This window comes from Falco rusticolus, chromosome 6 (genome assembly GCF_015220075.1).
Source record: "Falco rusticolus isolate bFalRus1 chromosome 6, bFalRus1.pri, whole genome shotgun sequence".
NCBI lineage: Eukaryota > Metazoa > Chordata > Aves > Falconiformes > Falconidae > Falco > Falco rusticolus.
This window is the reverse complement of record NC_051192.1, coordinates 70026722-70053285: the sequence shown is the minus strand read 5'-3', so window position 1 is coordinate 70053285 and position 26564 is coordinate 70026722. Positions and strand designations below refer to the sequence as shown.

General features: G+C 35.7%; 1 protein-coding gene across 1 annotated transcript in view; it reads left to right on the top strand.

Moving 5' to 3' along the window:
• CSMD1 (CUB and Sushi multiple domains 1) overlaps positions 1 to 26564 on the top strand; it is a 1210601-nt gene that overhangs the window by 936874 nt on the left and 247163 nt on the right. Inside the window, exons 22-23 of the mRNA XM_037392820.1 lie at positions 9672 to 9841; positions 17023 to 17179. Of these exons, the coding sequence (XP_037248717.1) occupies positions 9672 to 9841; positions 17023 to 17179 (327 nt within the window). The remainder of the gene's footprint in view (positions 1 to 9671; positions 9842 to 17022; positions 17180 to 26564) is intronic.

The window sequence follows — 26564 nt, the reverse complement described above, 5'->3', positions numbered from 1 at the left end:
TTAAATTTTACATGGCAGTTGATTTTTAATGGTGCATTAATACAGCATTTGAGTAAAATCTCCACTGAGGTATTGTTCACCGGTATTCACATTAATATCATTGTAATTTATCATACTCAGTTCTTATAATAAATACTACATGAATAATTAATGATAGGGTGCTAAAATAAATTGCTGAAACTCTTTAATAAGCTGTTTCTTTTTAATAATTTAGTTAGTATTCATTGCAAAATCATCAGTTATAATTAATATACTTTGTCATGTTGTAACACTGAGTTAATTCCCATCAAGATTTAAACATAAATGGGAACCTTGTTAGCCTGAATAGCACTGGAGATTTCTGTGAGACCCTTGAGATCTGGCATTCATTGTTTTCTTTAAATTCTCTGTAGCGTAAAATTTGAATATGAGTTCACCTTTGAGAAGTCAAAGTAAGTCTGAAAATTGCTCTTCATTTTTAGCTAGTGTTTAAGCAGAAAGAGCTCTCATTCAAGAGCTGCTCAAGAGCAAGAAATCTTCTATAACACCAGTTGTTGAATCTGTGAATCTTCAGACACTAGTAAGGATGTGCATGTATACAGGATCCACTGTATTTCGGAACTCTATATTTAAATGCTGTCACATTGAAATTGTTAAATCTTTAGGATGTTGTTTTCTATTTCATGCAGCATATTTAATGAAGTTAATTTTTTTATATATAATTTCTATTTATTTATCTTATAACATTACATTTCTATAAATACAACTGAAAGGCAGTTTTTCAATCCCTGTGTTTTTTAGCCTCTCATTTTTCTGTCAATGTTTGACAGAAAATTGACAATTTGTTTGAGTTAATGTTTAGGCTTAATGTACATGAATCTTCAAAATATGGTGCAATATAATAATTTCAGGTTTGGGTTGTCTCTATTTTAAACTGAAACTTTAATATTCAGGAAACATTAACAGATTTCAGTTGGTTCATAGTGGGCACCCTGACTATTTTCAAAAGGAGACTGTTATCACCTTAATGTGAAATCTGGTATGAAATTTTAATCACCTGTAGTCAGAAGCAGTAACGATTACCTTAGGTCATCCTATTGCTTTCTTTCTACATTTTAAGATAGGATAAATATTTTTTTCTTGATAAGAAAAATAACGTAGGGATGTTATCTTCATTGCTTATTATCAGTTGATAGTAGAAAGAGTAGCCAAAAATCTAAACAAAAATAAATAAATAAATTCCAAAATATGCCCTCACCTTGGATTCTGCCAATAATCCTCTGAGGCCAATTAACATCATATGATTTGTCTTGAGAACCTGAATAGTGTCTTATGTCAGTAACATACATGTTGAAAACTAATGAAGCAAAACTCAGAAAAGGCTTTAACTGCTCTTTAGCCCTTCATTTCCTAGTCCATTATTCTTTGCAATGGAATGGTACAGAAAATGCGGAATAAGAGGTTTGTTTTCAGTAAGGTTTTCAGTGAGGTTCTAACCTCACAGTCTTCTATACGAGTGTTGCTTAAAGAATGCTGAGAGAGGCTTACATGCACATGCTTTATTAGTGCAGTCTGTAGATGAAGATCTACCTTGACTTGAAATCTATCATAGAGAAGCAAACAAGAAGGAGAAAAAGAGGAGAGAGAGAAAAAGGGAAAGCCACTCCTCAGGCACCAGCTGGGAAAAGGAAGGAGAGAGTCCCCAGGCAAATATCTCTCCAGTAAAGGTAGTGGTGACGATAATGATCGTAGTAATGACAAAAAAGCCATCATCTTCCTGCTTTCTCCTTAGTAAAGTTCTATTTTTCATGCAGACCTTCTCAGGCTCCTCATTGGTAGCTTATGATACTGTCAGCACTGAATGGAGCATGTGTGCGTGCTGCAGACTAAGTAGTAGTTAAGGTTTGTGCATCTATATTATTTTGTAATACTTATTGTGCATTAAAATAACTATTATCTGCTCTTTATCTACTAGGATGTATTCCAATATGAAGTTACAGGCTAGAAACCAGGTTTACACTGATGCAGTCTTAGTGTGGTTACAGGTGAAAAGCTACAAGGCAAAAGAGTGAGAAGTGGGGTGAGAACAGTATGATTTAAAAACCTGTGGCAGTCACTTTTTAGGAGAAACTCAACATAACACTGGTTATGAATTTAGCAGTGCCAGGTGGGAGCAGGACCACTTGTGGTACCAGAGTGAAGGCACTGCCAAAGCAGCCTGGCAGTGTGTAGATGAAAAGTTGCAGGCTCACAGGCTCACAGCTGGCTGCAGAACTGGAGATAAAAGACAGTTAACATTGCAAAGATTAAGGCGCTCTCCAACAGAGGTGCTGGGAAAATTCCATGTGCACCTCAGCTTGATGCAGCATTCCAGATAATAGGAAGCTTCATCTCCTTGCACTGCATTTGACTTTCTACATGAAGCTTCTACATGAAGCTGTGCTTGAGTCTGGCCATGTACTGTGTGTGCCCTGCAGTAGTGATATGCTCAGCTTTAGAGAGCCCTCAGTCAATGACTGGAGAAATTCTTGAAGTTTTTGCTATTATGTGAAGACAGAGCATATGATCCATGAACCATAGATATCCATGAACCCCTTTGCTCTTGCTTTAGTATTGCATGACCATCCTACTGTGTAATGATAGTGCCCAACAGAAAGATTAAGAATTATTGACTGTCTGCGCTCAGCTGCTTCTATATTTTACAAAGTGCTGCACAATTTTGTAAATACAACAAAGGTATTCTGCACCCAGTAGAGTGCTTTGTGGCAGAGAAGCCTTTAAGCTGATGATGTACCACTTTTATTTGATCTCTGCTTTGGAGATCTGCTTAAAATTCTGTCAAATCTTTTAGCAAGATGTATGGAAGAAAAATAATAAAGCAAACTTTTCCATTAAGCAAAGTTATCGTTACATTTTACATGAACTGCATTTCAAAGCTTTTCAAGAATCCCTGAATTTTGTTTGTTTTATAGTGTTTGTGTTCTTATTCAGGAAGTGTTTGATGATCTTCAAAAGATCTATACTCTGCAGTTTCCTTTTATCCAATTTCAAGTGAGACAATGAAAGAAGGAAAAAAGTTACTTATGTAAATAGAATTTAAGTGACTTTATTAAGCAAAAGAACAAAGAATGGGATCAAGTATCTGTTCCAGACAGATTGCTTTCACTGCAAGAGAATAAAAGAACAGTTTGGTAAAGTAGCATTTTCCAGTCTGCTGCAGTCCTCAGCAAGGTTATAACGGACAACTCAGAAACTGTGGTGAAAATAAAGCATATAGTTGCTCCTTTAAAACATTTGTCATGTGGACATAAGCAGTATACACTCAATAAGAGTATACCTTTGAATTCTAAGGTGGATATTTTTGATTTTATAATGAATAAAATTAACTTTTAAAAGCACACAAGTTTCAAAAGTTGTAATAGAGAATTAGGTTAAACTGCTTTTATCTGATTTCTCCCTTTTGAAACATAGAGCTAGTATTACATAGATTATTTTTTTTTCTTTTAGAAAATGAGTTGGAAGGACCTTGTCTTTTGGATGCTGTGGTTTGGCAGACTTGCCTAATTTGGTAGATTTGAGGAGTGGAGAATCTGAACGTGAACCATATAAGCAGCTGACATTTACAGAACAAATTTTGTTTAGTACATGCTAGTTTAAGCTACATAACAAGCTTTTTAGATGTGATGACAGGAACTCTTTAAGCAAGTTTAAGTCAAACTGTGGAAAGAGTTTTGGAGCTGAGTTTTTAGAGAATTTATTTTTCATTTAGAAACAAAAGCACAAACATCTGTAGCACTACGAGCACATTTTTATTTAAATTAGCTCCATTAAGTTAGCATATATTACAGTTCAGTTACAACACAATTTTGCTGCATACAAAAAAATATGTTCTTTAAGAAGGTCATTATCCCTTGTTCCTCATCCTCCGCTACGGATGCACAGCTATGCACTGAGGACACCAGAAAGGTATCCCTGGTTCTTAACTTACAGATACTTAAAAGCTAATGTTTTATAATGGAAATAAAAATACTTATTTGTTTCTAATTTTCATGTCTGAATGTTTCTTTTGTAGTTCTTCAAATTAGGAAACTAGATTACCTAGGATGTTTTTAATATATGAGTGTTTAGCGCTATTGCAGTGCTAGAATCTAATTCTTTTACAGTCTCAAAGTTTCATATTTAAATTATCCTCACTTTTTTATTTATAGTCAAATTCAAATTAATCAGACCCTTTTAATATGAAAACTACCTCTTAATTTTATCGATCATCAGAACACAGTAGGCGCTATTTCATGTTACTTTTGAAAAAAATGCCTTTTTTCCTCAGACTCAAAACAATTGTGTATAAGTTGGAACAACCCCACTATGTCATTCCTAGAAGAAAGTCTCTTCTATGTTTGCAAATGGAAGCTTTTTTCATTTATGACATCTAATGGATTATCAGACTTACTTTCATAAAAGGAAATTCCCTACTAGTTTTCTTTATTTATTCATCTATTTTTGCTCCAAACAGACTTTTGTACATATTCTCCATCAAAAAATCTCTTGGTTTACCCATATTTTGGGTATTGCCACAAAATATATTTAAAGTACTCGAGTAAATTGAGATAAATAATATGATAAATTGAAAACTGGATCTTTTCTGTTTAATCTAAACAGTGTATTTAGGTGCTACTGACCATATTGACAATAAAAAATTTGGAAACATTGAACCAATTTATTTTGCATCTTGATAAGTCAAATAGGTTGCTACAGAAACAAAGGAAAGGTAGGAATACAAAATAAAGGGATATGTATTACATCATAATGCATTCATTCAGTGCTATGTATTTTATAGCAATTTTTAGGTATTATATCATATGAAGATTTTAATTGCTTAAATTGTACCTACATAAATACTGTTACACTAGTATAAACGCATCACATAATCTGACAAAATGCATTATGAAATATATTCCTTTTATTTAAAAATAACAGCTGAAGGAGCTAGTTTTGAAAATACTATTTATACAGAGCATGTTCAGTGGTTCACTTAAATTCACACTGATTTTTCCAAGACAAAGCATGGAGATAGAATATCAACAGTAATTACTTTACAGTGAGTAAAGATTATTTCTTATGGCAAATTCTGCACCTGTCAATGTTTGCGTAATTTAAAGACTTGTAGATACTAGTATTTATATAGTTGATCTGTTTCAGAGGAAGAGTGCATACGGTTAATACTCAGTGAATTATATTTAATAAATGAAAATACAAGCAGATACAGGGTTTTTTTTTCTCATGTATGGGGCATGAGAAATCTTTCTGCATTTGTCTGGGCTGGGGAGGCAGATCTTTCTCCTAAGATGAGGGCATGTCCCTGCAACTCAGAAGGAATCTGGAAGGAATTGAAGCAGTAGCATGGAAGAGTAAAAGAAAGTCCTCTGTAGCTAACACCTAAAGAACTCTTTCAGGATTACGTGATGAGATTTTTCTGCTTAACTTGAGCAGTAGTTAAAAAATCAGTAGTTACTCATAGAGCATATATGTTAGATAGGGAATGTTGCATGATACCTTTCAAGAGTGATTGGCAGTTTTTTTTATTTTTCAGTTACCATAGGTGGATGAGCCATATCACTTCTTTATGCAAAACTTCATAGCTTGATCTTTCATCAAGACTGTAAGAGATGCGGTTTCATTTCCTTTGTTTCTGTAAAAGGATTTTAAATTATAACTGATGCCTCCTAGCAGACTCATCTTGCCAATGTGGCTAAAGGCTGTTTCATTTTGCATAAAGAATTAAAGATTAATTGGAGGTGATGAAAATAGAAGTCAATATGAATATATTTTTCCAGTCAAGTAGTTTGGTACTCACATGGTAACTGTGAATGCTGATTCATGGGTTAATTCAGGATTTTATTTCCCAAAAGTTTAATAAATGAATTTGCATTAAGAAGTGTTCCTTCCTCCCTGTTTAATGCCCTACCCATTATGCTGAAGATGTTAGCCAACATTTGCTCACTTTGTGAGTAACTGATTTTTTTCTTTATGTGAAGAAGAAGTCACAGGAGATCCATGTTTAAATACCCAGAGGCAAAGTGAATTGAATTTAGGTGTCACACATTCTGGCTGCATGTGTTAATTACTGTATTAAAAAGCAGCAGCGGTATCAGCTACTGTAGATTTTTTTAAAGAAAAAAACATGACATTTCCTATACTGCTGAGTAAAATATTAGGGCCTTGAAGGGGAGAGATGCGTTTGACTGCATAAGCTGTTCCTGCTGACAAGACCAGACTAGGTATTGCTGTTCATGGCTGCTCTTTTGAGTTTCTGACCCCTCATTAAGTGTAGTGTTCTCAGGCATTTCTGGACTTTAGTGTGCAGGAATGGTTAGAAAAATATTCAGTTTAAGTCCTTAGGTTATAAGGTCCTTTCTATATCTGGGCATTGACCACTTATCATGAGAGAGATTTCAGGCATTAGGACACCAGGTCTCCAAAAGCTGTGATGGTCTGGAAAGAAAGAAAGAAATCTTTTCATGGATGGGGCCAACATTTCTCTAAAAAAAAGTCACCTAAATCTCCAGGCCAATAAATTGGGGGAGCTAATTAAACATGACCTTAATTTGATATCCTAACATTAGCAAAAATGGCAAGAAAATCTTAACCTAAACTGTGACATGTTTTTTTAAATTTTTCCTATTGAGGGAAGGAAGCTGGTGATGGCTTGCTTTACTTTGGAAATCTCTTTTGAGGGCTGTGTCAGTGTGTCATACTGACTGACAAGAGATGAACTATGAAACTTGGCTGGTCAGAGGAAATGAGCAACCCTTTGTTATGATAATAAAGGGAATGATAGGGCCTGGTGAAACTGCATAGCTGTCAAATACTTGCAAGGTATTTGAGAAGGGGTAGTATGCACTGAAAACAGAAGATGGTTGTCTAGCGTAGGTTGGAGTTATATGAGTGCCAACTTGAGTTTGAAAAATTTTGCAATGTAATTAATGTAATTGAATTTTAGTAAGTAACTAATTGTTCATAGTAGAAAGCATGTCTGTTTCTTGCACAATGCAGTATTCTGTAGAAGGGTAGTAATATTATATTAACTTCAGTTTGTAACCCTCATTATTCCTGATCTTATATGTCAGTACTTTTATTCATAGATTTAAATTGCTGTGGGTTTGAACTTTGGAACATAGATTTATCAGAGCAGGAAATTTGGCCAGTTCTAGATTAGGGAAAGCTTGTTATACTCTTTTTCTATTATTGCATATGTCTTAGTGGTATACAGTCAATCATTGAAACAAAACATAGAATACTGTATGAACATTATGTAAGAAAAAAGCTTTGCTTCCATAATGTTTTCTTATTTTATTTTCTTCAGCATTTTACTTCTATATTTTCTAATTCTTTGAACGCGGTAGATAATAAGATACCAATGCAGACTAAGGGAGCATACAGGTTTTTGCATGGATCTTTACTTGGGCAAACACTTGTTTGCAGAAGATTTGTGTAGAGTATTGGTGTTGTAACACAAGAAGACATTGAGTAGTACGGGTCTAAACATGTGTGGCATTAAAGTTGGCATTGCTTTGAATTACGTTTTATAAACTTCATTAGTTCCACCTTAAAAATCAAAGACAAAAATAGCTACATATGAACACGTACACACAAATATATGTATAGGTATGATATATGTATCTAACCATATGAAATATGTATCACATATTTGACAGATCCTTTACCAATGACGTATCAAAATAAAAAATCTAGTTCATTTGTCAGTCTGCTAAAGTTCTTTGAAACTTTTAGACAAAGTGCTTTAAACATGTTAGAGATACATAGTGCATCCCACACTCCCCAACAAAGGAAGAGTTTGTCTGTCTGAAGTTTGGCTGCAAGGGTTCTTACTCCCCAGCACTCTTCTGCCTATTAAATATAATGCAGCTCAGGGCCTAAGTAAGCTAAGGAAGTGGAGAACATAAAGCTCTACTTTTAAATACCAAATGAACTCTAACTTATGTGTGAAATCAAAGATCCTGGCTCAGATTATTGGTGATTTCCTTTTTTACATTTACTAAGGCGATCCCAAATGTAGAGTAGAAATAAGGCTCCGAGTAAGACTGTGACTATCTCATTGCCCACTTCCTTTCTTCCCCATTTTCATCTTTCTTTCTCTCCTTCCTTCTTTCCCTCCATCGCTCACTGCTTCCCTCTCCTTCTCCTTCTTCCTCCCTTTATTTCTTCAGTTGTATTGTACAGAGGAAGTCTAAAATACAGAAAAATTCACTATTTTTAGACTTTTCAAAAGGAAAAGAAGCACATAAATTTCATGTCTGTGAAGGCCTCAGAAATTTAAATAAAAATTTTTAGATTGTTCATTTGTAAATATGAAACATACATTTCTCCCTAAATATGTTTAAATGAATTATTTTCTGATAACTTTCTGGTTTATCTTTACACTATATTTTCAAAATTATTCTTTACATATATACCTGTAAAACTATACTCAGGTTTATCTAAAAATTGTAATCCCTACACACTTGCAAAAATGAATATTTTGAAGTCCAAGGAACTCTAAAAATATATTTAATATTTAGAGAAAAGTTACAGATTTTTTTAAACTATCACATCTTTGATAAAGTATATCTGCTAATTTACAATTATACATTAATTTATTATCATTTTAACTGTTATAACATGTTTCTACCAAACTCTGAATGAGTCCTGAATGATCTTTAGGTAAAATTCTCATTTTAAGATAGTATATTTTATCTTAAGACTGAACAATGAGATTTAAATATCAACCTCATTCACTTAAAAAAAAATAATTGTAGAGTAACAGTATTGTGTTATTGTTACTGTGGTGTTTATAAGGTGTTTTCAGGCCATTTTTAAGCATTTTGAATATTTGTTTGAACTATATACCAATCTTATTTCTTGTCCATTGGGATGTTTTCATTTATGTGCTAAAGTTTATGTTGCACATTTGGAATAATTTTATTAGTCTTCAAAACTCAAACTGAGCCCATGGGCTAGAACCTACCCCTCCTCCTACACTTTATTGTTTTCTTTACTATGGAGCAGTGACAAAAATGTCTACTGAAAGTGTCAGTAAGTTCTTAATACAGATGTCTGTGAAAAAGATTCACCTACTCTTTACTCAGAAAAGAAGGAAACTGTCTGCTTGGCACTAACTGATGTCAGTAAATTTTTTAGGTTTTTGTTTTTATTTCTGGTGGAGAAAAGCATGTTTGAAGGCTCTTGATTTGTTGCCAGATTCTTTTACCTCATCATCTTATTGCCCGCCTTTTCTACTACTTTTTTGTAAAGCTGAATAGGAGAGCAAAATCAATATTACATTTATTTGAAATATTACCCCAATAATTATATTTCAACAAAACATCTAATTTCTATGGAATCCAGCTAATCTGCATTATAAATTAGTGTGGTGGGGAGACAAATGGATAAACTGGAAGTAAAGGGAATTACGTAAAAGCATCTAGGCACACATAATAAACGTATCAAGTGAAATGTAGGAGATAGCAACTTTGGTAGGGTTTCTAGGAGTTGGTCCTACAGATGAAATCCAACAGAAATATCCTTTTCCTAGGTAGCCTGTTAACGTATAGTCTAAATAATACTGCAAATAACCCATATTTTCTTGAAATGGATAATTCACTTCTTTTTTTACATGTGTCTGTTTTCTTTAGCTGAATGTGGAGCAACTGTCTCTGGAAATGAAGGAACACTGTTGTCTCCAAATTTTCCATCTAATTATGACAACAACCACGAGTGTATCTATAAAATTGAAACAGAGGCTGGAAAAGGGATCCATCTTAGAGCCAGGAGCTTTCAGCTGCGTGAGGGAGATATTGTTAAGGTAAAAAGAAAATAATTTCACTTTCTGCCATGCTCAAAATTCACATTGCAGGAACAACTCTGGTTCTAACACCATTTTTTAAAATTTTTATTTTCAATTCACTTTCTCACACAAAATGTATAATTTCTATGTGGATAGCATAAGTAACGTTATACTAGATTCAATTATATTTACTGGATTCAAAGAAACTATAGGTGACATTGAGATTTCAATTATGTTTATAGAAGTATTGGACTGTTTACAATGGGTTAAAATAAAAAAAAACCACTTGCATTTTAGGTTAACTTGGATTTTGAATCCTAAAGTGTCTGTATTATTTTCTGTTTGCAGCAGTATTTATAAATGTAGCATGGTGATTACTCAATAAAGGACAGGTTTTAATTTTGGTACATTTTTTATTTCTTATTTGTCTCACACAGAACTGTTTTGTTGCTTGTTTTCTTTTTTTCAAACTAATTAATTTGCTTATTTTACTAGAAAGTAGCTAGCTAACATATAGCATTGTAGTATTTACTAAAACTGTAATTACAGAAGACTTTTTTGACTCTTTTACATTGTAGATAGCCTTTGAAACATGGTCTAAATATGTACAGATTTTAAACGTGTAATGTACTTTTCTACAGCATGGCCATAATCTGTCTTTTCATAATAAAGGCGGCCGCATTTTTGTATGCACTGAAAATCATGACATTCATCTGAAGTGCTGAGCATACATTAAGTTACTCTTTCAAATCTATGTCTCTAAATCTTCAGAGTTAATAAATACTTCAAATCACCAAGTGTTCAGAATCCAGTTAGCAACTTGCTTTCTGGGGATCTCAGATCTACATTTAACATGTTAGAAATTGCTGTCTACGTTTCTAACTTGACTTTACTATTTTTATTCGCACTGCATAAAATTCGCACAAGGAGTTTAAAGATATTGCTATGGATCAAATTTTGGTGGCCATATTTTTATCAATTTTGTCAGCTTAAGAGACTCCTCATGTAAAAAAGTGTGACAGTTAAATTTGAAGTTACAAATTTCTGGCAGAGTACAAGGCTTTTAGAGATGTGATGAAGGTAGGGAGGGGAAAAATGAAGATTACCTTTAAGTATCGTCTTTATAAATATAGACATTCATATCTTTGTTTTTCTTCTTCTTTTTAGCAAGTACAGGCTGGATTAGTCCATGAAATAGCATCTCCTGCAGTATTAGAAAGTTACAGTCAAAAGAACAGCCTTTTCTCCATCTTTAGCCACAAAATCATTGATAATAAAAGCATGCATGCTTGTGTAGCCACCATGTATGAAACACTGCAACACCTTGGCTTATGGTTTTACTTTTAGATCAAAGAGTATTGAGTAGGTGAGCAAAATGTGTGGCCTATATTGTGCTTTACTCCTAGCTTCCATGGCCTGAGAGTGCAGATCCCCAAACATATTTTTTGCTTTGAACAGATGCAGCAGACAAGGAAGAACTTTATTGCCCACTGAGCTGCTTGGATACAGTACATTTTGCACATATCAAGTTTATAAATAATTTGACAAACTACCTGAAAAAAAAACAAACCCAAACAACAAACCAAACCAAAACAACCAAACCCAACACCTTAGAAAATCCTAAACAAACTTTCAAGAAACTCACTTATTCTTCAGAACATTTAATGACTAATGTCAAGCATACTTAGAGAAATTCCCTGGAGACATAAGATCTGCCTGAGAGAAAGCTGTGCTGGGGAACCTGTTAGATACTTTCTTCTTTCATAGATCTGTTAGCACAATACTCCTGAGGATCCAAAGGAAACAAAGGCAAAATTGTGGCGATATCTGCACTGCAAGGCCTGTTCTTTGGTTCTGAGGCAACTGGCACAGCACAGCTTCCATTTATACAATCAGACTCTCTTCCACCGCAGCTTCTCTATAACCTGTGTTTATAAAAACCATCTGATTCCTTTCTACTCTCATGCCAGGATGTCCTTATATATATTGCCATTGGAATCAGCCTTGTTTAAGCAAATGTATACTATCTACTCCCTTCTCCCCCTTCCCATTCCTGTCCTGATTTGCATGGGAAGGAGATCTGAGCATGTGAGGCAGAAATAAATTTTCATTTGCTCTGACCAGGTCTACAGTCTGAGCAATTGGGAAATTAAGACACTCTCAAAAGACTTACCTTTCCCATAGCTTTGGCAGGGGTGTGGACTTCTGAAGTTTCCTTTCTTTCCTATCTGTACCCTAAATGTGAGCAAAATATGTTATAAACACCAGCCTCCTACCTTGTCTCTGCACAGAAGAAAGCCCCAAGACTGCCTTGCAGGCAGCTTGCACGGGATAGGCTAAAGATTAAGAATATTTATAAATCTCATGGTGAAATACAGGGCATTTTCCCACCTGAATGTCTTGCTCTGTTTACAAGGAAAATATGCACATATGTAATGTTGCATTAGGTGCAGGTGCCCAGGTTTTGTTAATGGGGGGCTGCAGGGCCCCTGTGAGGAGCGGATGGGGCTGCCCCGGGCCGAGCACAGCCAGTTTCTGCTGGTTCCAGGCGGCTCCAGCCACCCCCACAGGGCATGGCCGGGCCTGCAGCCTTGTGAGGTGGTGGGGCCTTGGGGGAAATATATTTAAGAAGGGGTAATAATGCTGTGCAGTAGTGTGTAAGAAAAAGGAGTGAGTAAAAAAGTGTGAGAAACAACCCTGATAATGCCAAGGTCAACCCACCACGAATGTCTTACAAGATATACAATGTCAGTATTTGAGGTGGGATTGCTAAGAATTCCATGAGGATGTAGTGGAAACACTTGGGAACATATATAGAAAGATGCATAACAACATCAGCAAGTTATACAGGAATTATCTCTCAAACTATCAAAGCAACATTTTAAAAGCATTTCCCTTTGAGATGATTTTATGCCGTAAAGATCTGTGCAATTAAGGAAAAGTGCAACGTTTAGTTGTAAGTGATTTCTTTTACTGTCAGAGTAAAGAAACTGGAGTTTAAGAAAATCTAGCCAGCATTTCCTTCTCCTTAGGTGAGTGTCTGTTTTTATATTCCCACAGTAGGTGTAGATACATTAGCACTGTTACTAGAGCATTTTGCCTCATGAATAATTGCGGCACTGTCCTCTTCTCTTGCCTCTCTATTTTAATCCCAGCAGCAGAGCAAGCACTTTCCTTTTCATTCCTCACAAATGTTTAGGTGAAATGGGGCATCCCTGAATGCTCTAGCTACATTTATCCTAGTGCTCCAGACAAAGCTGTGATCATTCCCCGCTGCCCCTGAGGCCAGATTTCACAGCTTGACTACATCCATAACGTTAACTCTAATCTTACAAAACAAGGTGGCTCACTCAAACTGTCTCTCAGAAACAGTCCGTGGCCTATGCAGCTCCTGCACTAATGCTTTCTCTGGAAAGATTTGTGAGGGTGTTTGTAAGTTTGAATTAAATATGTGCCAAGGATATACTGACGATAAATACTGTGCAGACGATCAAGTTGTGGTGACTGGACTCCTACTGTGGCAATTTTACTTGCTTTAAAAATAGAAACTACCTTCAGCTGTATATATTCAACTAGGTTTACAGTTGGCACAAGTGGGAATATTGAAGTTGCATATTGATGCTGTAGTGCATAGGGAATAACACAATTTGCAAGGGTATTTCTGACATCAGTAAGACTGGTGCATGAGGAAGGGTCAAAACTAAGGCTTTCAAGAACACATGCAGATTAACGACTAAAGTAATGGGTAAAGCTTTGTATAGCAGTGTCAAAGTCTGAACTTGAATTAGCAGGAAAGAAATCTGAACTCAAGTAAAGAAATAGAAACAGAAACACCATTTTGAGGCATATGGCAAAACTGAGTACCTGGATTATCTGTTTATTTTAAAGCTTATCCTTTCTCACTCACGAACACTTCAGCTTCCCAATCTCCCTGCCTTAACTGCCACTTGAAACTGCACAATTCTTTAAAGTGGCTAGATATGGTGAAATCTTTATAATGCAATCACCATGAATTTGTTAGAGGTAAGAGGAAGACCAGAATGTCATTTTGTGTCTTTCGTCCAGTTGCCTAAATAGATTTTCCTTTTTTCTTCATAACAGAGAAAATAGTAATCATAGCATGTGATTTATAGGTCAAATGGGTTCTCCTAAGTGAGTTAAATGGTCACACACAAACTGCCTATTGGGAGTGGTCCTTTGCCCACACTAATTACCAAACCATGACAAAGAATTGCTATGGAAAATGCTTTTTCTTTCCAGGAATGGTTCAAACAAGCTATCAATATAGACAATGGAGAATCAGTGCTTGTATTTGTTCACTAACACTGTTTCAGTTACTAGAGTAGACATGTACCTACTTATGTCTATAATGGTAGCACTGCTAGACAAGTATCAGCAGTTAAAAATTGTGACAGCTTTTTTTACAGCTGCTTTCACACAATCCCTCTTATCTCCTTTTTATTTCATAAAACAGTGTTTTCATTTGTGTCTGGATTCATCTAGAGAGAAACTATTATTTGACTTGCTGATCCTCAGGTAGAAATAGTACTGGTAACAGTCAGTGAGGTAGAAGAACACTGTTGGAACAGGATGTCTAAGAGACAATTGTAGTAATTACATGTTGTTTGGGGATTTTTAAAGATTAATTAAAATAACTTTTTTAAACAGATTTTTTTATTAATGACTATTAAAAATAGATCATTCAATTCAAAGTAATATCTCTCAAACCAATTAAAATATATCTGTATTTTTTGCATAATAAAATGATCAGAATACTATTAAAACCTTTTATCTTATGATGAATGAATTGTGTAATAGATTTCCAGCTCTGATAAAGTGCAATCAGTCCATGTAAGTCATCTCTAGTTCTGGCCCAGGACAAAAGCAGAAGCTTGGAAGCATTTTTGCAGATACTCTTAGCACAGCTTAAAGTCGTATTTCTGCTGAGAGGTAGACATCAAGTATGTGTTACTGCTTGCACAAATCTTAAATACAATTGGTTGTGTCTTCTGATAGCTCTTGCATGTGCCGTCATACAAAACAATCTTTACCTTAGTAATGACAGAATATAATGTTCTGTCAATGGCTAGCATAATACATTAATTTTCAAAAATTCTTTTAGGGAAGGTAATTATTTCTATCTATGTATGTTTGTTAAATTAAATTTATACTTTTATCTTAAAAAATCTTTATGCACATTGTTTTTATTTTTTTTTTTAATGTTGGCATTTGAGATGAATGAGGTAATTTCAAAGCATTCACCTATACTGATGATACGCTGGTATTTTCTCCGCTGAGAAAATAGCTCTGTTTTTAACTAATGGTCATCATCCAGAAATGCAGTTGCAGTGGTTTGTCTTCTCAAAAGATGCATTTCCAAATTTCATTAATAGATCTAACTGAACATTCAAATAGGAAGAAGTTACTCAAATGTAGCAATTTAGTTTGTTAAATGGGTCACTGCCTGCTTCTGGCTGGAATAAGTATAAATCCTCAATGTACCACAAAGTCTGAGAATGCAGAGATGAAGATCCAAAGCTTGAGATATTTACTGTAATTGTAGCTTTTGCCTTAGTTCTCTACAGTCACACTAGGACATATGAGATCAAGGTTAAAAAAATATCTTTTCCTTCATATTAGAAACCAGCTGTTCAGACTCATTACTTGCTGTTGTATAAACATCTACATGATGTATAGTGTATGTTTTGGAAGTATGAAACACTTCATGTTTGCTTATTTTTCTGTGCGAAAGTACAGGTGATTTATTAAATTTAAAGAAGAGATTACTTTTTTTTAATTCACTTTGAGACAACAGCAACAACCAAAGCAAAAAAAAAAAAAAAAAAACCAACCCAAAACCCAAACAAAACACAAACAATAAACCCACAAACCAAATCCAAACAACCACAGACTATTTTGGCACTTTGTGGCTTTCAGGGCTTGTAATAAGCAAAAATAATTCCCTGGCCCCCCACCCCCCCTTACCCCTTAGCCAACTCTCTGCACTTGCCTTGTATTGGTGAACAATCAGAAGGATGTTCTTATTTATTCTAGGATTTGAAAAATCACAGAGGTTAATATTGTTGATTTTCACAGAATCACAGAATGGTCAGGGTTGGAAGGGAACCCTAGAGATGACCTAGCCCAACCCCCTGCTAAAGCAGGTTCACCCAGAGCAGGTTGCACAGAATTGCATCCAGGCAGGTTTTGAATGTCTCCAGAGAAGGAGGCGCCACAACCCCTCTGGGCAGCCTCTCCCCCTCAAGGTAAAGTTCTTCCTTGTATTCAGAAGGAACTTCTTGTTTAGCAGTTTGTGCCTGTTGCCCCTTGTTCTGTCGCTGGGCCTGGCCCCATCCTCTAGACACTCACCCTTAAGATATTTGTAGACATTGATAAGATCCCCTCTCACTCTTCTCCAGGCTATACAGGCCCAGCTCTCTCAGCCTTCCCTCATAAGGGAGATGTTTCTGCCCCCTCATCATATTTGTAGCCCTCTGCTGGGCCCTCTCTAGCAGTTCCCAGTCTCTCTTGAGCTGAGGAGCCCAGCACGGGACACAGCACTCCACACACAGCTTCACCGTTTTGTCCTCCATTAAAGTTTTCAATAAAAAAACATGGAAAATAAGAACATGTCTATACTTAGTCTGGAAAATAGACTCACATCTTTTTGAAGATCTATCTTTCTTTCTTAAAACCTATATTAAAACAGAAATTACGGCAGGCTCAGACTCTGACATAAAAGGTGACAATGTGACTTTAATACCTCAGTTCTGCTGTTGATATCTTCAGAAAGAACTGAGTAGGCTGTAAGGGTTTACTTACCTCTTTACAGCCTTTCTTCAATGGTGATTTCAGAAATTGTGCTTGTGTTAGCCTTTGTGAATAATCATGTAAAATAATCTGAGTTTAAGAAACCTCAGAAGATAGATTCATGTATAAATATTAATTTAATTGAAGATGAGCTCACAAAACTGAAAACAAGAAAAGACTATAAAAAACCTTAAGGGTAACAATATTTTTAATTCCACTGAACTGCATAGCCAAGTGGTATGTACATCACAACATGGAAGCATTAACTTTATGAAGAAACCATTGGCAATACATAGCTAAATTTAGAATTATTGTATAAAGATAAACTAAAGTTTTTCAAATATTTAGACTTTGTGTCCAGTTTCATTCTATTATTTTGTTTCCACCAGGTGTATGATGGAAAAGATAGTTCTTCACGCTCCCTGGGAGCCTTCACCAAAAATGACATGATGGGAGTTATCCTTAATAGCACCTCTAACCATTTGTGGATAGAATTTAATACCAATGGATCTGATACTGACCAAGGATTTCAGCTCACTTACACAAGTAAGTAGTTCAAAAATATGGTCTCATTGACTGTTTTGTGGCGAGATATGTATTTCTCAGCTGCAGTGATTTCTCATGGAATGGTGAAGGTAATTTCATAGAATGTACTGTTGTTAGGAGACTGAGTTTTACTTGTCTATATGTTTAGAGAGAAGTTAGTAATTTAAGAACATTACTAAAGCAAATTTGTAACCTTTCAAATTTAGAAAGCATTATTATTCTGAAGATTTAGCAGTGGGGTTTGAAAAAGATGAATTGTGACATATGTGGCTTGAATGTATTATTGTTATACTGTGGCAGGATATTTATAGAGACAGATTTTGAAAATGGAACATGCAATACATGCATCCAAATATTATACTACTACTACTACTACTAATAATAATAATAATAATAATATTAATAATACAAATGAGAATAAAAAGAAATACAATGTGCCTCGGTGCACTCTTAATGTGTCCTGACTGCTTGTCAGGATCAGGGTGGAGTATGCTGGAAGGAAACCTGAGTGAACAAGTTTTGATGAACACTGCACTTACCCAACCGTTTTCATGTAATTAATCTAAGTAATCTAGCTGGCAAAACAATGAATCTTTTAAGGGGGATAACTTTGGGGATAACTAGTTTGTTTCCAACACACATAAAGGATATTTTCTCTGGGTTTCAAAGAATCCTAAAGTTCCCTTTGCCTTCAATTTACTGCCTTTTACATCAGCTTCCATGAGCTCCTGTTGAATCTTTCAGAGCAGAGCACCACATCATACTGTGGCCAAAAACAGAATCATAGCTCTTTTTAGTACATTTGCTGGTTTCCCTTTGGTTTGGAGCCAGCGGTGGAATGAGCAGAAACCATTCACTTTCCTTCTGTCTTTCTGCTATGCCTGGTAAATCTGAAATTTTATACTACCTTTAGTGTTTTTTTTCTTACAGAACCATAAAGAAATGAAATTGAAATGCCTAGATGAAATTATTGAACTGATTTTTTTTTAATCTAGATATTATGTAATTTTTCATTTTGTTTCAGAATCCAGAAAGAATTACTAGGCAAATCTACTCTGATTTACCTATAGTGAGTTTAGAATTTTTATTTTGATATAAAAGAAGAAAATATTTGTTTTAATAATAATCTAAGGGCTCTGATTTCAAGGGACTTGAATCTGTTCCTTTCAAATCCTGCTACAGTGATCATTCCACCTACCATTTAGAAAGTGTATTTAATTTAAAGATGAATTTTGCTTAAATTTGGCATCCAATAACTTGGTGTTGTTACACTTCAGTTCACAATTCTAATAAGATTTGCTGTGCAATACCAGATTTTTCTATGTAAGTTATCCTATTATAATTCATATCTTCAGGCTCTTTTTCCTGGCTGTTTGATTAGTCTTAAATCTGTTTTCTATTCTTCCACATATTTTCACATTTTCTGAAGTTTGTAGACAGAATTTGACACAGTCTTCAACAGTAATCTTCACAATACTGTGTACGTAGGCAAACCTGACTTTCCTACGTCTTCATAACATTTTACTTGTTGTTGTTGTTGGCAAATACCTCATTTATTATATCATGTGATCAGTTCCCAGCAGTTCATTTTGAGATGTTTATCTGTAATGACTTTTCCTCCTGCCTGTTCTCACTAGAGACAGTACCTTTTTGTAAATACAGTATTTTCTATTTTCAGGAAGCCAAATTCAAAATAATGCATTTATAGATAGTGACTATTGCACTAGATGATTTCCATCAACTGTCACAAGAAAACATATTCTGTGTTATTTCCAAACACTTCACTGGGGGACTTTTCATTATTTATAAATTGATACAAGCAGAAGATGCATTCTTTTGGAATGCTTTGAAAATTGGCTGCAGTGCTGACTTCTATTCTTTTTTCTGAAGGAGTCCAATCCTAGCAATATTTTAAAGATCATATATACCAGAAATTTATACTTATTATTTGATGGGATTGGAGTTTTTGGTGCCGTTCCAATACAGTTACTATCCAAATGCATCCATTTTCCTTTGGTAAATAAATCAAAAAGAAAATGATAATTATTTGTTTGGATTAATCAAGCTGTAGTTTACAGCTGGACTTAACTTTCCTGAAACGTTACTCTGCAGTGTATTTATTCACTTTTCAGATTGAAATATAATGCCAGATACTTTAAAATTACTAAAACAAAGAAAAAAAGTTAAAATTGTGTTAAAATGTGGTCTCACTGAAGGAAATGAGAAATATATATGCTGTAGTGAATGAAATTGAATCATGAATATCATAAGATTGTTAGAAAGAGCTTGGAGAAGTGATGAGGTGACAAATCTGTGGTAAATCAGTTCTGGTTATTCCCTTTATGGTTGCTGAGTTCTCGCTGCCCGCAAGGGACACATCAACTGCCCTTAACTGTTGCTCTCTCCAATATTTTTCTTCCCGCTAATGCTATTAAAATCAAGATTAGTGCAACTTTGAAGTTTGAATTTTAGAGCCATTGTAATGTGTTATTAAAAAGACTAACTTAAAAGTACTATTTCAGTTCTGTGCAACTACCTTTCTATTTTAACATTGTGAATTCTATGGATGATGTTAAATTTACAAATACAACAGAAGGAAAAGCTAGTTATCCATGAGAACAGAAGTGTGGATAAAGAAACTTTTATTTCTGTTTTCAGGATCTCGGTACTAACATAATAAAACAGAATTCTATAAACTCAGAATCCAAATTGTATAAATTGTAGTATTCAGAATATGAGCAGATATTAAAAGGAAATCTGTAAAGGATTCAAGTTCTACTGAAATCTGCTGTGTAGGAAATTGTCTCAGGTTAAGAACAATACTGAATGGAAGCTAGTAATTATAATAATTTTATTCTTGATCTAAAACTCCAAAATGGTTTCAAGGAAATGGATTTATCACAATGGTTAGAGATTTTTTTAAAACTGGAAAGCATCATGATAAACTCTATACTCTTTCTCAACTTAACTGTTTTGAGAAACTAAGAAATATTTTGACCAAAGACTAAAATTACAGTGGCTGAATTTAAGAAAAGTCTCCAGAAAAATGGAGACAATAAAATTTTGCTAATATATTAGCCTGAGATTGGCGGGGTAAATATATACGAATAAGAATCAGTGAAACTGTAATTTGAGAAATAGCTGTATCTAAGTCTACCAGAGGAGAAAAAACCCAAGAGGAACAAAGAGAAAACTTATCCATTGTGTGTCAAACAAGTTAAAATAAAATGAATTCCTTAAAACTAAGGTTAAAATGCATTAAAGTTAATAAGAGAAAATGTCTGTTTTCACTTATAGTACCTTTAGACTAGTGTCAGAGGGAACATCTACAGCCATTCATATCTCAGTGCTGAGGAAATGAAAACATGAGCTTGATGGGACTAAATCTTTTACCTGAGGTTGATCTCAGTTTTTAATAGATGATTCCTTCTTAAATGTCTTTTATATACCAATGACACAGGAAGTAAGAAAGTCTTTCAATATGAAAACTTTGTGGATTATTTCAGCCTTAGGAATGAAGCCCATATTGTACAAGTTTTCCTTTCTTATTTCTTACTCCTCTCAAGCAGAGCTTGCAAAAATAGCAAAGTTCTTCTTTGCCTCTCTCCCCAGTATATATTTCTTTTTTAACCATCATGGGGGATGGGAAGATGTAGCCATAGGCATTCCCACAGCTGGACCTACCTTTCCTGCTCACTGCTCATTAGAAGATTAAGCCATTCTGGCATAAAGATGCCAGTGCTTTGTGCTATAATGTTAGTACTATATGGTGATGGTACAAAAATGGGAGGAGTGGCTGAGACCCCAGCAGGCTGCGCTGCCATTCAGCGAGACCTGGGCAGGCTGGGGAGCTGGGCGGAGAGGGACCTCATGGAGTTCAGCAAAGGCAAGTGGAGGGTCCTGCCCCTGGGCAGGAATAACCCCCCGCACCAGTACAGGCTGGGGCTGGCCTGCTGGGAGGCAGCTCTGCGGGGAAGGGCCTGGGAGCTCTGGTGGGCAGCAAGGTGCCCATGGGCCAGCAGTGTGCCCTGGTGGCCAAGGCCAGTGGTGTCCTGGGGTGCATTAGAGGGAGCTTGGCCAGCAGGTGGAGGGAGGTGATCCTGCCCCTCTGCTCTGCCCTGGTGAGGCCGCATCTGGGGTGCTGTGTCCAGTGCTGGGCTCCCCAGTTCAAGTGAGAAGGGAACTACTGGAGAGGGCCTAGCAGAGGTCTACACAGATGATGACGGGACAGAAACATCTCCCTTATGAGGGAACGATGAGAGAGCTGGGCCTGTGTAGCCTGGAGAAGAGTGAGAGGGGATCTTATTAATGTCTACAAATATCTTAAAGGTGAATGTTTAGAGCAGGGGTCCTCAAACTTTTTAAAAAGGGCGCGGATGAAGTGGCAGGCAGTCATCTGCGGCTGCTTGGTTTCCCCCCCCCAGCCCCCAGCAGGGGCGGGGCGGGGGGGGGATGTCTGTAAATACCGGGGGCCAGATTGAGGACCCTGGGGGGCCATATCCAGCCCGTGGGCCGTAGTTTGAGGACCCCAGGTCTAGAGGATGGGGCTAGGCCCAGCAACAGAACAAGGGGCAACAGGCACAAACTGCTAAACAAGAAGTTCCTTCTGAATACAAGGAAGAGCTTCTTTACCTTGAGGGGGAGAGGCTGCCCAGAGAGGCTTTGGAGTCTCCTTCTCTGGAGACATTCAAAACCTGCCTGGATGCAATTCTGTGCAACCTGCTCTGGGTGAACCTGCTTTAGCAGGGGGTTGGGCTAGGTCATCTCTAGGGTTCCCTTCCAACCCTGACCATGCTGTGATTCTGTGACTCAGTGTTAAACTGACATTCAAATTAAAATGAAATCTTGCTGATGCTACACAGTGACAGGCAGTAAAAACAAAAGACAGCTGTCTGGTAAAAGTAACAGACTGCAACTTTAAATAAGGAGCAATGCAGTACGGCTTCTGCATAAAAACAGGCAGTCTCCCTTTGATAGCTAACCATTCCCTTATCGCAATCCTGACACAAGAGGAATTTTAACAGTGGCTGTTTTCACTCCTCATGTGGAGAACTGAACTTTCTTTGTGTCACAAGTACTTCCTTGCTACTCTTTAATACTCATTCTTTAAAGATAGTCTCTTTTCCTAGGTATAGAAAAAACAAAATCAGTCCTGCAACACTTCATCATACATGTCATATATAAATCTTTTGTGAAACTAAGTACTGCTTAATGCTGACTACTTTGTGGTCTGTATGGAGCTGTACAGATCATAAAGTACTCAGAACTATACTCTACTTCCACAGTGATCACTCTTAACTCCTGTGAAGATAACTTGTACAGTAATTTTACTTGTGTCTTATTCGATGCACATAGATGTCAATGCAAAAATTACTTTCACAATTTCTTTTTGCCAGTAGCCGTGTTGTTTATCTTTTAAAGACATTGCTGTTTTATGTCCAAAATTCATAGAAAGAAGGTAAAACACCTAAAACAATCTTCATATCTCAAAACAAAGGCTGCAACAAAGAGGCCAGTGTCTGTGCTTCCTGTTCAAATACTTGTCCATCCTTGTTTTTTTCAGTAAAAGTTCACACACAATGGAGAACAAAACACTTTTTCCCTTGACAGGGCTGGCTAGGACTATCAAAACTCATTTCTTCTCATGATGCCTGAAGATGCGTGTCTATATTCATGATAGCACATAGCCATGTCCTCAGAAAGTATCCCCAGGGTTGTGATGTGTAAGGAATTTTACCACTATGTAGAACTGCTCTTTGGACTCTCCTCAGACCTGAGGGCTTTTAACAAGTTCCTTCACTGGCAGTCACCTGTCTGAGATAATGTGAAGCTGCTCTCAGTCCTTATCCAGACATGAACTTTTTTAGGAGCAGCTTATCTAGTTCTCTATGGCAATTTCATGGTTCCTCAGTCTGTGCAGGATATAATAGAAGCAAAAGCTTCACTTATCTGCAGGATAAGCTTTGGAGTTCATTGTAATGAGTCAGTGGAAGGGTCCATCCAGGAATATTGACAGATATTATCTGCAGGAATGTGCCTGGCAGTACTGCTACTCAGCAGTATGTTCGGCCTCACAACAGACTCCTGTGTATTTCAGAAACATGCAGAACTAGTTACAGACTCTATGAAGTCCGAAAACCATTCAGATTTGTGGCATACTCTGTACGTGGACTTTAACTTTCTGAAGGCCTTTCACTCACCTGTTGCTGATTCACTGCTATAGATTAAAAGTGAAGTCCCATGTTAGTTCCTCAATACTTGTCTTTTATTTGTATCCTCCATTTCCCTATGATGTGAAATCAGGTATTTTCCTGAATTTCTGATAAGACGGAAACGAGGGCTAGGAAAATTCTCACTAAGGATTTTTCTTTTTAAGACTGAATGTTATGTAGACTCATATCTTAACTTCCACAATTTAGAATCCATGACCATTTCTTTCATCGAAAGCTGAATTCTGGTAGCTATCCTTTCTGCCAGAATAGTGGGCAAGATTTAGACCTTTGGGCTGTGCCCAACTCCACAGAATTTGCATCAAATTATCTCTAGTGTTTCTAAAATAAAATAGATTTAGGATTGTGCATAGATAGATTTTTTTTTTAAATGTAGGTTTAACATTTTAATTTGCATTTATCATCCTCTATATTTAGCATGCATAGTTAGGAGTTTTACAATATACTGTTCATTGCTCTCAATATATTCTTTTCAGTTTAAGAAAAGAAATTTTGAAATACATTTCTCAGACATGATGCACACATTTGGCATTGATAGTATTCTGTTATTACTAGACTTCGTTTTCATCTTTAGTTTAAGTTCTCTATTATAAACATTGTCTACCCATACATCTTTCAAGAGATAGTGAAAGTTAGTGCATGGAAGGTGAATCTGAATTAGCATAACCTAAATTTATATAAATGGCTTAAACCTGGAAAGTAAAGAGAATCCTGAACTGAAATTCAGTTTAGTTCATTTCCTATTCTACAGTAATTGACAATGTTAAAAGAATGACAATGAAAACAATGTTCTGAAACTGCAGACTCAGTCAATTCTTCTAGCACACAGACTCACATTCAGAAATACAGTGGCTTTGCCTCGGGCTGTATAGTGTCAGTTGAGCAGAACAATCCAGTAATGAAAAGAAGCTCTTTCAATTTCCTTTCGGTAACTAATTGGTGTATAAGATCTGTTCCAAAGAGAATCTTCAGACATTGAAGTAAAAATGTAAGACAAAATTAAATGAAAATAAACCAAAGGCAATAATCATTAAATGAGTAGCTCTTAACCTATACGTGTATGTGTGTGTATATATATATATATTCACAGATTGTTTTAAGATCAGTACAATTATGTGACTAACCCCAAATTAATGTAGGCTGTATTGCGTGCATAGGGAAAATTATGCTAAAAGAAAGTAAAAGTTGCAAAATTGGGAAGTAAACATTTAATAAATGCTAAAAGAAAGGTTTGTTAGAAATGTTAATTAACTTGTGTACAAGAATTACTATATCCTATTTAATAACATGATCATATCATAGTCTCTTCCCTCCTGCCCTCCCCCCCCAAAAACAACAACAAAAAAAGTAAACTGCCTTCTGCGGGCTTTCAGGATTTTCAGTACAGAAGTATGAGAAATAGAGAATAGTGGTTTTTTGGTTGCAATACAAAGGAAATAGAAGCCAGACTTGTAGAGAAGGGAAGAACAGAGAAGGAATATGTGGGCACCTCTCATGTTTCCATGTCTGCAGCTTGGAATAAGGGAAGCTGCAGTACCAAACCAGAGAGCTTTGAGAAGTGCAGCAGGCAAGAAGAGTGCCTTGGCATATAGGGAAAGATGACGTTTGAGACAAAAGGACTAGGATACACATGTAAAAGAGGAGGGTAGCAAGGCAAACTCTCCAAGAAACATTGGAAGTATGTGGACTGGGGGACTGAGACTGCACTGGTAAGAAGAAAGTTGCAAGAATGAAACTTGGAAGAAGAATCACAAAAAATAGAAGAGTAGTAGCATGCTGTATTAAGAGTACAGGCTGAATAGTCCATGTTTATTAAACTCTCTTCAAAAATACTTGGAGTGAAAGCCAGGCTTTTGTTTGAATTAAAATATGCATATTTGAAATATGCATACACAAGATTAATAACATCTTTTTCAAAAAGATTTCTGAACATTTTAAAAGAAAAACATTTTACTTAGTCTCCAACAATTAAATAATTTATCATTTTTATATCCCTAAATCATCCCTCTGTGCATGGGATTAGAAAGAAAAGGATGTTACATATTTCTCATTTTCAATTAAGGAAAAAAAAGACATTTTATATAAGGAATTAAAACATGTAAAATGGTAATTTATTAAAGGTTATTTTGATTTGGTTCTAATAATTACCAGTTATAATCTTTTGAAGGACTTCTGGCTTTTCTGTGTATGGGTCAGAGATTCTCACCCCATCTAAAGCCACTAGGTTTTCCTGTTGTAATCACAACTATTGCCTTTAAGAAAAGAGCTTCTTTTTGAAATCTCCTGTTATAAAGTTTAAAATGCAGTTATGCTTTGAAGGTGAGAAAGATAGGGGCTAGCAGAGATCACCATAGATATCCGTATGCATGTGTTGTTTTACATTTATATTGAAAATTTATCTTTAGAATATAACAGGAAGATTTTTCAGTAATACTCATTCAGGTAGGCTTCTTAAGGATATTTCTTTCTCATCTGCTGATGTATGCATCCTAACTATAATATGTGGTTTAAATTTGCAAGCAGATTTCAGGTAAATTCATAATCCCAGGTGTGCTGGCCTAAAGATTATGTTATTTTAATATTAAAGAAGTGATGCTGTTTGACGAAGTATTTCTTAGACCTTAATGGGAACAAAGCTTCCATGAATCTGTCAGTGCAGCAGCTTGAAGAACAAAACTTGTTTACCTTCTTTGACACCTCAACCTGAACTTTTTCTCTCTTATTTTTTTAAAATAATCTATTTGTATGAAGTCATTATGGGTTTAGCCATTATATGGATGTATGTAAAATTGGACTTACTGAATTTTAGGTGGGATTTATTCCAAAAATTTTTCCATTTCCTCTGCTTTTCACAAAAAGACTCATGTTTATTTGCAATGAATCATTTCCTCTTTTCCAAGTTTTACATAAGTAGACAGTAATGTACTAACAATTTATTGCAATTGCTGTAAGTATGAGAATTTTCCCAAAAACAAAAACTCGTGTCTGAAAGCTTAGGACACTTGAAGATACTGTCAGTATCTTATTGTTCTTTACGACTAGTATTCTTGCCTACTTTGGCCCCATGTTAGACAAAAAATTATTATTACCAGTTTAGGATTATTGTCTCAACCCTCTCTGTTTTAGGAAGGAGAAACAGCAGCTATTGAGTATGA